This window comes from Haemaphysalis longicornis, unplaced genomic scaffold (assembly GCF_048455015.1).
Source record: "Haemaphysalis longicornis isolate Haplotype H1 unplaced genomic scaffold, Haemaphysalis longicornis Haplotype H1 scaffold_2, whole genome shotgun sequence".
Taxonomy (NCBI): Eukaryota; Metazoa; Arthropoda; class Arachnida; order Ixodida; family Ixodidae; genus Haemaphysalis; species Haemaphysalis longicornis.
In genome coordinates this window covers 157,012,361-157,026,641 of record NW_027526295.1, presented here as the reverse complement: position 1 = coordinate 157,026,641, position 14,281 = coordinate 157,012,361, and the positions used below count along the sequence as shown (strand labels likewise).

Sequence of the window (14,281 nt, the reverse complement as noted above, 5' to 3'; positions counted from 1 at the left end):
CGATATGCGCCCGATTCGCTGATTGGGCACTGTGCACTTCTTTCATCGGACATATTTACTGCACTATGCCGTCATTATTGTTGATTCGAGGCCGCCATTGTGGCTTTGTAAATATGGGGCCATTGCTTGCTCCTCTGGTCTTCAAACTTTCCGCGCGGCTTGCGCGGAGCCCGCAGAGTTAAAGTGACGCCTTCAAATAGCGATGTACATGGAACACAAGCGCAAACGGAGCTTTTTGCTGTTCTAGCTTTTTATTCACTGCCTAAACGCCGCTCAGGAATGGCCGTCGATTAACAAAGAGAGCCAGTTCTCGAGAGAGCCAGTCATAGGGTGATGATTATTTGCGGCGCGTAGCTAGTGGATTACCTACTGCTCTTTAAGGACGATGGCGTATTTACCAGTGACTCGAACTTCGAAGTAACGAGAAAGCTTTGAGGCACAAAAACGCGTGAATGAAAAGTCTCAGGACGCCTGTTCACTTCTTAATGGTTCTGAATGGGAAATCATCAATGCCCGATCGAACGCCTGAAACACTTTGCTTACGCCGCGCATCAAAAAGCTACAAAAAGCTTCGAGAAGCTTCGTTATCTTGCCGTTTAACACGATTTGCCTCGCGGTCTCCTTCCGTCTTACTCTTTCGAATGGCTTCCATCTGCCCTCCTACGCGTTACGCCACTGCTCGTTTCTGCAGCCATGTATCAGAAGAGTTGAGACGATGGTGGATTTTGCTGCCTCTCTCTTTGGTCACTTACCTGCGTTAGTCGGCTCCTTTACCTCGTCTGCGGTGTACGGGCGTGGATCGCCACTTTCGGACAGGGCTGAGTTAAAGGGCATGCTATGGAACGCATCGCGCTATGGAACGCTACAAGGACAGGTGGTCTGGGAGCCGTTTCGTTGTTCCTAACGCAGACGCCAACGCCACCTTCTTTGCTCGATGGGCCGTTTAATGCTTTGACGTTGAAATAAATTTGAAAATTGATCATTGACGATTGTGGAAGCACATTGTGTAGCATCCAGGTTCTTTTAACGGTGCGCTTGAGCCTTCACATTTCTCTCCAATCAATGTCTCTTTCGCAGAAAACAGCGGAGGGACCCAGACCACTTCCGCTGGAATGCGTCCACCGGGATAAGTGGACGGCGCGGCCAGGACGTCTACCCCGCGGTGGTCCCCGAGACAGCAACTTCAGGCCAGCCCTCAAGCACGGGGCCATTGTCATGAGCGAACAGCCTCTGGAAGACGACGACGACCCGTGCGCCAAGGCGAAGACGACACCGGCGACATGCTGAGGACGTGTGTCCTGTCAGTCCTTCTGCCGCTGGTGCTTCTCGCACAAGGCTCTCCGACACCCACGCCGGGAATCCCTGACGGCTCCAGCAGCAACGGAAGCAGCTCGGATCCGCAGCTGATGGCGGTCGGACGGCACATGCTACCTCGAGCGAGTCAAGACTACGACCAAAGGCGGCGTGTTCTGAGAACCGACCGGCGGACAGCGTACGGCCTGCTCAAATCCGAGCCGTGCAGCTCTGACCAGGCGTGCAGAGAGCGCGACCCAGCGTCCCGCTGCCTGGAGCAGTTCTGCGTGTGCCAGCACGGCTTCACGGACCAGTTCGGCGACCGCTGCAAGAAGCTTGTGCAGCTGGGCGAGACCTGCTCCGACAACCTAGTCTGCGCCGGCGACGCCGTCCAGTGCGCCGACGAACGATGTGCCTGCGAGCGGGGTTTCTCCGAGGATGATGGCGCCTGCGTTAAGGTATTGTGAACCAGGGCTTGGTGTGATCGGCATGGGCGGGTCCAGATTTTCAGCTCTTTATAAAAGCATCGCATCTAGCGGCTAGGTAAGGGCGAATTGATAGAAAGATGCAGTTGTGGCCACTAGCAAAGTACATACCTATTTGGGAGGCGATACATCTCCCGGTTACGTCAAGCTACGTTCCATTAATGGAACAGTTGCACTGATGCCGCTCGCAGCTCGTTTTGTGTAGGACAGGCAAACGCCTGTGGAATCGACCAGAGCTCGAGCGGCAGGATGGGCGGGTCTGCGTCGCCAAAACAACAACGTGATGGATTGCAATGCGGGCGGCTGCGTTGCGAGAAATAATTACGGGGAACCTTAATACCTGACTTTGAGTGTCGTATCCAATTAAGTAATCATCTGTGAATTTTTTGTAAAATCTTACACAATGAAACCAATGAAAGAGGCAATGATTCTGAGGCATTGTTGCAGACAACATTGTGAGTTTTTAAAGTATCTGACACTGAAAAAGCCCAGGAGTTAGTTACCTGCGTGATAAAACGGTATAGATGTTGCTGCAAGCCTAAGCCGTATGAAACAATTTGTGGGAAACGTATTTGGGCGCGATAGCGATTCTCTCATCTAATGGATGATGTGGGCAACATTGCAGAGCTTGCTTTGGAGGCGCACATATTGACAACGTCCTTGAACGAAATCAAAATCGTCGCGCCTTTTAACAGAATTTGCGCGATTTTGCGAAATTCCATAAATTTTTACAAAACCGAAGGGTTAACTTTCAAAACATTTCTACAGAACATCCATACGTTACATACTTCCCGGATTCCAATTTTCTACGCCCAGTGGTTTTGTCTAGGCGCTGATGAGTCGGTTTAGGATACACCGCGCTTGTTTAAAGACGTTAGCACGCCGTCTGCCACCCGCCGGTATTCATTCTTATCCTCGGCCGGTGCTGTTCCTGGCAGGTGGACCCATCGCGCGCATCCAGCCGCATCCTTCTGTACGTGGTGTGCGCGGCCACGGTGCTGTTCGTGGTGGGCGGCGTATCATCCATGCTGTACACGCAGGTCCGCCAGCACCACATCAATGACCAGGCGTGCGACAACTGCTTCTTCGCCCAGTGCACCATACTCTGAGCGCCATAACCTCGGCAGCGTTGTCTCTGCGTGTTGTGGCTATCGCCTATTCGCTATGGAGCGGCCAATGCTAGTGTAACAGTGGTGCGAATAAATTCTTGACCACAGCCATAGGGCCACTGGAACGCATTCCACAAGGTATTGCCCGATTAACGGTGACTTAGGTTTCGCGGAAGCTTCCACGGAAAGGGGACGTAGGGGTCACGGCAAGGCCGACGGCTCAGAAACACGCAGCTTACTCTGTGGAAGAGAGGGCGATGGTAGAAATACTTCAAAGCCTTGATGTAGTGACTGGAAGTCATTACCCTTTCTGTGATGTTCACTGTTAATGGCGATATCCCGAATAATGCCGATGCTGCACGCACGCACGCACGTACGCACACACACGCACGTACGCACACACACGCACACACGCACGCACACACACGCACGCACACGCACATGCGCGCGCACACACGCACACACGCACGCGCGCGCGCGCACACACACACACACGCACACACACACAAACGTGCACTCGCACACGCACGCACGCACGCACAAGCACACACACACGCACACAGCTTCGGTCGCTGGCCTGGAAAGCTTTGTTCGGACAGTCAGAGATGTCACGACGATACAGAGCTGCGCGAGGGCGACGTGCTAACCACGCGACGTATTTAAAACATGGGAGCAAAGAACTTCGTCCATCGGAAGCAAATTACTGTCCACAGAAGTGCGGAACCGTGGATGGTTGTCACGCTACTTTCCGCCACGTTGGAAACGCAAGCGGCCTGGCGTACGCATGCTTTTTTACTGAAATAGCGTCTGCTCGTCTTCCGTCCGCTAAACACACAACCGGCTTAGCGTACGGCACATGAACAGTGCGAACGACGCAAAGAAATAGCGTTCGCTAACTGTTTTCGTAAGGCTGTGTACGTTATTCTAACTCTCTCTAGTTTTGGCATAGCAAGTAGCGTCCGCTGCGTTACGGCAGCGGGTACTGGGACTCGACTGGGCACTTGCGGATTCATTCCGGCAGGGTGGATTAGTTCCGGGAGCCGGTCCTAGCTATGTCTACGCATTCGTTCCGCCGAGGGGCGACCTCCGCGCCCTCCCCTCGCGCAAATGCGCATTCGGGTCCCGGTAACCCGCCGCCGTAGCGTTAGCAGACGCTACCCGGTGTGCTAACGGAGGCTCACGCTACGACGGCGGGTTACCGGGGCCTGACTGCGTATGCGCGCGTGGGGAGGGCGCGAATGTTTCCCTCACTGGAACGAATGCGCGGGCTCCGCGAGGCGGGCGACCGTCCCTGCGGAACGAATCTGCTCCTGCTTAGTCGGGCCCCGCCACCCGCCGCCGTAGCGTTAGCGGCCGCTAGCAGCTATGCTAAAACTCTCTAACAGAGTGTTTTAACATAGCGGCTAGCGTACGCGAACACTACGGCGGCCCGTTACCAGGACCAGACAGCGAATGCGCGCGCGGTGATGGCGAGGCGGACGCCCCTCACCGGAACGAATGCGCGTCTGCCAAACGGGGGCGCATTCGTTCCGCGGGTATGGCGTCCACGCCTCTCCGAGCCCGCGCATTCGTTCTGGTGAGAGGCGCCCTCCTCGCCATCCAGGGCTATCCCAAGTCCCCACCGTCCGTATATTGGGTGTGCTTATCCACTACGATGGTTTCGGAGCCATCCTCCTGCCTCAGCTACACAAAACTGTCCCACAGCTCACTCACTCATCTAATACGACGGATACGGGGATACACTCACGGCCTCAAAGAACAAGACACCTGCCGCCTGGTCCAAGCACTGTTGGTCAGCCGCATAACCTATGGAACTCCTTTTGCCAACCTGAAAACTTAAAAGCCCAACAATCTCGATGCTCTAATCCGGAAAACCTACGAAGCCGCCCTTGCACTCCCAACTTAAACTTCTAATGAGCGCCTGCTTCGCCTCGGCCTGTACAACACGCTCTGTGAGCTACTACAATCCCAGCGCACGTCCCACCTCCATCGCCTTGCCCTCACTCCCTTACGACAACACCCCTTTCCCCTTACCTTGATTGCTCAATAAAGATGTCTTTACCATGTCTCATATCCATGAGTGAAACTAAAGCGCAAACTGACACAGGGACGAGAAAGGGAAACGAGACCAGCGCTTACTATCACCTCCTTTGATAGTGAGAGTCTTTTGAACTAACGTCACCATCCTAGAATAATCTTGTTTGATCTACTGTGTTCTGAATGTAATTCGACGGTTCGAGAAGCGCTCGCGCCGAATGATAATTGCCCGCAGAGCAGATGCTGCGGTATTCGATTCACCGGTACTCGCCTGCGCACGTCATTCTGTCGACTGCTGCTTCGCCCCCTCTGTATTCTCTGAGTTGTTAGGGGGGCACAAGTTTGCTCCAATAAACTTGTTTTTCCTTCAAGACAACTGCATCGTCCTTGGATTCGGGACATCTGGTAGAGGTGCGGGGTACATGCACCCTAAACCCTCTCCAAGTCACCATGCAAGCCCCACTTGCACCATCCGCCGACAGCAAGGCCTCCCACCCTAGCTCAGTGTACTACCGCAGAAAGTGAAGAAGGAAGACGTCGATACCAGCACCATGGTCAACCAAGCCAATCCTCCCGTCGTTCTGCAGCATCCTCGGGAGCCCCCATCATTCCGAGGATCCCCTGGTGAAGACCCGGAAGAGTGACTGGAGAGCCTGAAGCGCGTCCGAAGTTTCAACCGATGGGATGATGAAGAAACCCAAAGGCAAGTGTTTTTCTACCTCAGAGACTCGGCGCAAGTCTGGTTTGAAAATCACGAGAGCTCGCTAACATCCTGGAGCATGTTCAAAACGGAATTTTTGAAAACGTTCACAACTGTCGGGCATAAAGAACGAGCTGAGCTGCTGTTGCAGACGCGAATCCAACACCCCAACGAGGGTGTTGTAGACTTCGTGGAGGAGATGAAGAGGCTGTTCCGACGAGCCGACCCCCAAAATGACAGAAGAGAAGAAGGTACGCTTCCTGATGCGGAGAGTTAAACAAGAGCTCGTCGTTGTACTCATTCGCAACCCCCCAAAAACCGTCGCTGAGTTCATGACTGAGGCTTCCATGATCGAGAAAACCCTGGAAATGCGTTCGAGGCAGTACGATCGACCACTCAACGCGCTTTTGGCGAACCCGGTCAACGCCCCAGGATTCGCGACGGAAGACTTACGGAAAACAATCCACGCCATCGTTCGCGAAGAACTGAGGAAACTTTTCCCAACAACGCCTCAACCCCAAGTCGCCTCCCTGACCGACGTGATCCGAGAAGAAGTTCAACACGCACTGGGAACTTCTACGCCCTAAAGGCACACCGTGAGTCACAAGCTATGGCCTACGCCGAAGTTGTTCATCGACCCCGCCGAGCTCCAACCCGTCGTCAAGAGGCCACGCCGTACCGCCGCCCACTGTCTCCAGCCCGACCCCCTGTAGTTCAAAAGCAGACGCCGAGAAAGACGGATGTGTGGCGAACGCCCGATAATCGTCCGCTGAACTACCACTGCGGAGAGGCCGACCACATCTACCGCCGCTGCCCCTACAAGAGGCTCGGTTTGCGAGGGTTTTCCGTCGACGCACCACGCCACCTACCTGGCCAGCACCCTACTGAGATCGAAGAATATCTGTCCAACACCAGCAGTGTACCAGCCCGTTTCAACCGTTCGCCGTCGCCCTACCCATACCAGTCGCCGAACCGCTGTACCAATGCTGACTTCGCACGTGGAAGGTCCCCCAGCCCACGCGGGGGAAACTAAAAGCGGCAACTTCTGGAGGTGAAGTTAAACAACGGCGGATAAACGAAAGCCCACCAATGACGCAAGGACGCACTGAACACCGTGATTCACGACATGCCCTCAGCCCAACGCCCTGATCTAACCCTGACGTGACTCCCGAACACGACGATAGCCACGTGGTGCTACGCTTGCCCGACATGACCGGTCCTCCTTGTGAGAAGAAGACGACAACGACGACGCATTGTTCCCCACCGTAAACACGGGCAAGCCGAGGTACGACGCCCTGACGCACCCGAAACTCGAGGAAGGCGAGGTCCGACATCAAGTTGTTCATCGACGGCTTTGATGTAGTCGCCCTCATAGACACGGAAGCCGACTACTCAGTAATGAGCGGATCATTTGCGTCTAAGCTGAAGAAAGTTACGACCAGATGGGACGGTTCGCATATGCGCACAGCAGGAGGCCATCTCGTAACGCCAAGGGGAACGTGCACATCACGCGTCACCATAGACGGCACCACGTACGCTGCCGCGTTCGTAATTTTCCCTAACTGCTCCTGCAACGTAATTCTTGGAATGGACTTTTTGGCAGACAACGGTGCAATAATTGATCTGCAGCCTGAAGAGCGATTACCAGCGAAGATGGGCGCAATCCAATGAATGCACGAAAGAAAACACGTTCGCTTGTAATTTGCGATGGAGCATACTTCCTATAGCTAATTAGCTGAATGAAACTTGCAAGGACTTTAGTCTTATTCTAGCGGACAAATATGTGGCTGTCTGTTTCCGTCCCTCGTCGTAGGCGTCTTACTGTCTGTTTAACACACCAATTCAAACCGTTCGCCCTCGACCACGGCAAACAGCAGTCAGTCCGCATCGGGCCATGAGATGTCATGTTAAAGTCTCCAACCGGCGCAACTGGCATGTCATCGGTGAGTTACTGAAGCCTGACTGCGCAGGTACGCGCTGGTTTTTCTGGAATTAGCCATGACGTTATAGTTTGAGGCCTAACGACCCCAAACGGTACCCGCAGCTTCAAGTTCAACAACTTTGACGTTGCTTGGAATATAGTTAAACTAAGCGTTACGGCTGCCAATCGTTACTCGTTAACATAAACCTAGAAAGGGTGATTGACCAGTATTCTCACTTATTTATAGTAAAAGAGGAAAGAAAAAAACCCAAAAGGAAAATGTATATAATAGCGCCTCCACACCCACATCTTAAACCAAAAATAGTTAATGTCCACTACAAATAACTAAATGAAGTGAAACAACCAATCAATTAATCAATCACTTACTTAGAGCGCAAGCAGTAGAACAGTCCACAAAAACTAGAACTACAAAAAATGCGTGTTCGTATTCTGTACCCTGCATGCGTCGCTTCAAGCATATACCGAAGTTTAACATACCGGCAGGGTAGCGCATGCCAACGGTGCTGTATAGTACAATGATACCTATCATTACTTGTCGATATGGACCCGGTCTTTGTAGGTCTCATGCAGCAACATCCCCAGTTTGCCGGTGCTGTAATAATACCGGTAAAATCTATCGACATTAATTCATCCTTACCAGCTTAACGACGTTGACCGATTTTGAAGTGACAGTTATTCGCGAGGCTCTTCTATTCATCAAGCATGACTCACGGCAAAAATCGGCTGTGTTTTGCGATTCTAGGCCTGCTCCTCATGCATTCAGTCTGATATTCGCCGTAGCTCATTTTAACAGCTCGTAACTGAAATCTGGTGCATACATATGACCCTGTATTCAGGCATGCGTCAGGTATTATTTTAAAGGCGATAGCCTTTCTTGGGCTACTTAAACCCAGAAATTTTGGTCTGCCTGTATGTCTGCCTGTCTGTCTGTCCGTCTGTCTGTCTGCGACTCGATTCAGCCACCCGGCCAAAGCAAAACAATGCCTGCGCAATAGTCTTATATAGTCACAGCTTAATCTACCTGTCTATGTCCGGTGTAATGTTCATACTCGTCAACATTGTTGAAGAAGAAGAAGACATTACGGAAATATGAGACAACAAATCAATACAGAAGTGATATTTGCAGTGTTCCTTTATAAAAAAATCAAACATGCTTGACTTTTGCGAAATTAAATACTTCATCAGCTCCAGAAAAAGAATTCACTCCGCCGTCGCCTGCTGTCGCCCGCGCCACTATAGCTCCTGGCGCTACTTTAAGAAATCAACCGGCAACAGTTACGCAAGGTTCCACTAGATAGGTTCCACGTTCTGCTTGCAACGCACGTGGAGTAGGGAAACGCAGTTCTATAAACGTTGAAGTAGGGCGCCTCGATTAACGCGCGTCTTCGCCGTACGGCAGCGTTCGCATCGAGACACCCGGTTTGGAGCAGTGGAACGCGGGAAATTTAAAATGATTTAAGCAAACCTTTGGCGTCTTTACCTTGGGAGGAGCGCGACGCAAGAGGAACAACATGAGAGGTGAGCGGGAAAGCGAAGGGAGGCATTTTCTTCACAAAAGCCGATAAAGACTATCGTCTTTTGACGGCATTTGCAACGAAAGGAGCAGATACGTGGCCAATTTTGCAGTGGCTTCGAAGCCCCAGCGGTATTACTGGGGCGAATAAGGGGAGGAAGCGACAAATTACGCGAATAAAGTGCCCAATTAGCCTGCATCCCTCTATAGCGCCGTGAGTCAGCTAGGCCACTGCGCTAGATTTACGGCGAGGCCACGCTTGCTATGAGGGATACACCAGAGTTCTCGAACGCTCGTCTTTACCCGCTCGATCCCGATTTGCAGCGCCACTTATTTACTAACGTGCCGCGCTCGGACGGCACCTTGATTTGCCGCCTATGTCTAGGTGTTGCCTGCACTAGTGCTTACTCTTTCACTATCGGGATTGCCCTGCTTGTGATGAGCACGCCACCGAAGAGACAATGGAACAACTTTTGTGTCAATGCACAATTCACAGCGCCGAGGCAGCAGCTCTCAACCACACTCCGAGAACTTGACGACCACCCATCTACAGGAGAGTCTATTTTGGGCTACAGGCGTTGCCCGTCAAAGTCCCAACAGGGTAAAAAAGCCTTACTTCGCCTTTTGAAGGCCCAAGCTTATCTGAACGATTGTAGGGACGTTACCAGCGTGCAGCGTCCTTCGTTTGCCCATTTTGTTGGTTTACCTGCTTAGTTTTACGTCTTTTCTCGCTTTCATTTTTGTCCATGGTGCTGTTTTTGTCATTAATATTTTTCCTCCCTTTTTGGCGATTTCCTTCCTCGTTTCCTCTCTTTTATGTAATGCCGCTAATTTCTTTCCCTTTCATACCTGTATAGGTGGTATGCATTGAAAAGTTTAGCTGTCAATTTCATCGCTTGGCAACACTAGAAACGACCACGTACATGGCGCGGCTTGGGCCACTGCACCCGCACGCCGAAGAAAAAAAGAACAAACGCCGGCGTACGTCGTCTTCTCCGTTTCAACCCGTTTCTCAACGGTGGTGTCAACAGAGATGTTACTAATCGCACTCACGTTGGACTCGAGGCATTACTTAGCGTCCGGTAAGGTAGAGTTTGAAACGTCCAACGCACGTACGTCATGTGCTTAGCACGGATAAGTGCCGCCATCCCGCGGAGCCCGACGTAACCAGTAACGGCGCACTCCCATGGTTGCCTGCATGCTTGCCTCGCCAGTGCATACATGCTATACCCATGCATGTGAAGGGTAGCCAAAGTTCCCTGATTAACCTCCCTGCCTATGATGTACTGTTTATCCTGCTTTTCTGTAGGACGCTTTGTTGGAAGAAATGTATGCTGCTTTCGCACTATACCCCGTAGGTGGCGCAGTTTGTTAAGCAATGTTTATAGGGCTAGGGTTATCAGCTTATATGGTAAGGATATTTAGCTTATATGGCGACGGCGTGTTAGGTATGACCGCCGTCTAAGCCCAAGAGAACTGAAACTTTTCATACCTTTCACCAAATGCCCTGTCACCTAGACGTTACGCGCTGGAAAGCTTCACTGGCCACCCATCTTACAAGAGTGGAATGGCTGATGATTTGATCTATTTATCAGGCACATGTTTCAAATTTCAAGTTTCAAGCCCCAGTCTCACGGAATAATACATTATGTATTAATAAATAGTGTAAATTTTGGGGCAGTCTACGGTCGAGAAAAGGTATCAACTAACCAAGCGTTGGCATGCCGAACACGCTCATATTAGGCTAAAATAAGCGCAGAGATCTTACTTTATGACAACGAAAAAACAGCGAAAGATCACTGGTTACCGCAGCATCGATTGCTTACAACTGTCGTCTGCAGTCGATCGGCATACTTCGATATCCGGCTCATCCGTAGTCTACAATGTGGCCCATGCAAGTCTTTCACGTACTACATAATCTGTATTCACTGGGCAAATGCGAGTCGCGAAACTGCCGAATGTCGAGAAAAAATGGTGCAAGAACAGTGGAATCAACTGTAACTGCTGGCCCGGAGCATTACCTGCGAAGAAAATCACGACAGGGAACAAAAATGCCATTTTCGTTTCATTTCGACACCCCTCCCAGCGGTATTTCGAAAAATAGATTGTTCCGTGTTGCAAATTGAATGAGCTTGCTTGGGCATGCACACGCGTTCAACGGTTGTCCTCTGACCCAGTGGACAGAGAAGGGGTTCGCTAATGAATGAAATAGAGGAGCGTGTACACGCATCGTCGCAGCGAAGACTCCAGCTTGTCGGCGGACATTGCCCATGGCCTTCAAAGGACGAAAGGTTTCACCTCGAAAGAGCGACTTCGTGAGAGAGATAGAGTGAGAGAGAGAGAAAGGAACATCACGACCGAGAGAAAGCGACAGAGACAAAGGTTGTTAAAGGTTTTCTTATGTAGCGTAAGCTACACTGGCCGAGGTTGAGCAGTTTCGCGTGGACCTTGAAGGGCCGTGCTGCGCAAGTGCGAGCCGCATTGGATTGAATTGCATTGGATTGTATTGGATTGGAATGGAAATCCAATCCAATTGGAGTACGGGTGTGTAGAGAATTGAGTCTGCACATTCGCCAATCTGCGCATTCCAGAGGAGTGCCGTCATAGCCGCGGCAGAGGCACTAGCTCCGGCGCGTGCCCAGCTGTGCGCCTCCGTTGCGCAGTAGCTAAGTCTGACGGTGCGCCTGAGCGCTTGATAGCCGTTTCGCGTGGATCCTGGAGAGCCGTGCTGCGCATGCGTGAGGAGCAGTGACTGGACTGGACTGGACTGGATTGGATTGGATTGGATTGGATTAGAAATCGTTTCAGCAGCAGTAAGCAGGATAATCAGCTAATCCTAGACAACCAGGAAACCTAAGAATAATCTGCTGAACCTTAGCTCACGCTACGTATATCCTGGCATAGCCGAGCTAAGCCAATGCTAATTTTTTTTACATCCAAGCATAATGTACGTACCATACGGCTACACCAACGGTGCAACGCCTTCCTAACAATGGCAACACGCTTCTCAAAGTCACTGCCACTGCCGTGGCAAAAAACGATCGTCAGCCGGACGGAGTGAGGGTTGTTGGGTATAGCTAGCTCCATCGTGGCCTTCTAATTGGACTAGTCGAAGAACATACGAAATGAATGCAAATTGTGTAGCTCAATACTTTCGTAGCAATTAGGCAATAGTGAATAAAACTTAATTTTATAGATACCACCTGAGAGATGCGAATCGAAAATCGAGGAACGACGAATGAGGAATGCCTGTCCATTATCCTGGACATTTTTCTTTGCTTGTTGGAGGGAATCTAAAGTATTCGAAAAAGTTTGAATTACAGTGTCGCTGAAGGAATTTTTTATACGATACCAGATATGAAGTTTAGATGCTTAGAACGTTTATGTTTTGGTCAAGGAAGTACGCTTCTTTTAAAAAGAAAACTTCAGAATTTTTTTTTCTTAATCTAAATTCGTCTGTGTACAACTGGTACCATTTCTGTCTCCTACATTCAAAGAAACGTAGGACGCAACCAGGACCTCAAAAACCAGTTGACACCAGGGATCTGCTACGGACAGCCCGTCAAAACAGACAAAAGCACCCAACACCACACAAAACACTCACTCGCCGGGAATCCGCTGTACTAAGGCAAATTCAGACAAACACGCTACCTACTGTACACCTAACACACTGATTCCAACGATTACCGTGTACCCCCAAGTGTCCTAACTGCGGGGACTACCCTAGCATCTATCACACTCTCTGGACATGTACACAGAGCCCTAACCTTCCCCCCATACCCAATCCTACCCCCACTGCATGGGAAAGGAGGTTGGTCGACTCTAGCGCGGAAATGCAAAGGACACTCATTGAGACGCACAGAGAAGGCCCTGTCGGTTATCCCGGGAGCTCCGGACTAGGGGATCCTTGTGAAAATAAAGTTATTTTCTTCTTGTTCATATTTTGAGGCGTCGGTACGTCGACTCACTCGCTAGTCCACAGGGTAGCATTTAACACCTTGTCAGAAAGTTTTTTTCGCCATACTTTATTCGTAGACAATTGTCAAAGCAATATTATTTAAGAAACCGCTTAGTAGAAATTCCTAAGACCCAGATTGTGTCGTGCAAAAGCACGAACCTGTGCAACAACAAGGCGCTATTTTTTTAGCAGGTCGGGAAAGACGCTTTGTCCTGTTTATTTTTTTTTGTCCTATCCGGGAAAAAACATTGATACTTTGGGCCTCCTCTAATCAATATAATTAGGCTGCGCATGTGCAACTACACAACGCAAAACAAATATTTAATATGGGTATAGCCCGTCAAACGTTCCTCGTCAAGCAGAACGTTTCTAGGCCCCAGAGAATTAAAAACAAAAGCTGAACACTCCTGGACAACCCAAATATTTTGAGTCTCACATATGGGGAAAGCATTTTTTTTTCTGCTACTTGCTTAAAATATTTGTCTTGCAGTCTCGACTCAAGGCTTTTTCTTTGAATTTTTATGACCTAAAAATGTAATTTACCTAGGATATTTTTTTGTGTGTGTGTGACAGACGGAATTACAACTACGAGTTTCAACCTTGGATTCTTATTGAATCATGGAGGAAGTAGACGAAACTCCACGGAGCAATGGGAGAATCAGTAGGTTCCCAGCCAGGGCCTCGGAGCTGCTTACGTTCTAAAATATTTCGTAAGCACTGGGTCATTGTTTGGGATTCTCCTAAGCCTGCACACCTCGTGTCACCGCACTGCTTTTTTTTTCTCTTTGAACCAATTATGCGTATGCTCTCTCTAACACTACCGCACGGGCGGCCACTTCGGAAGCTCTTTCAATAGCTGTTCTTTATCTCCTCTTTAGAGCACCCATCGCTTATCGTTCGCTTGCCCTGCAGTGGGGAGCGTTCCCCTCTCAATTTGATTAGGTTGGCACCTCAAGTGCATCGTTGGCGTGAATAAAGAATATATGTCACCAGCAATACCGGGTTGCTCGCGGAATTTTATCCACTTCGGCCGACGTACAGTATATAGGTCGCAAACAAAGGATGTTCGGCTAAATTTGCACGCGTGTCCGATACTGTTGAAGTTTTCCGCAATTTGGCTGTTGACATCGAAGGCTTTTAACCGTCTCGTTATCGTTCACATGCTGTCTAGCTATTAACGGCCGTTGACATCACTTCTTGCCATAGTGTTCGTACTTCAGCTGCGCTATCTCAGGCAAACACAA

At 50.3% G+C, this 14,281-nt stretch overlaps 1 protein-coding gene across 1 annotated transcript; it reads left to right on the top strand.

Moving 5' to 3' along the window:
* Positions 1–1,082: 1,082 nt before the first annotated feature.
* LOC144167465 (uncharacterized) lies at positions 1,083–2,887 on the top strand. The gene is made up of 2 exons (XM_077696721.1): positions 1,083–1,751; positions 2,717–2,887. The coding sequence occupies exons 1-2, from the start codon at positions 1,281–1,283 to the stop codon at positions 2,885–2,887; spliced, it is 642 nt and encodes a 213-aa protein (XP_077552847.1). The 5' UTR covers positions 1,083–1,280.
* The last annotated feature ends 11,394 nt before the right edge of the window (positions 2,888–14,281 follow it).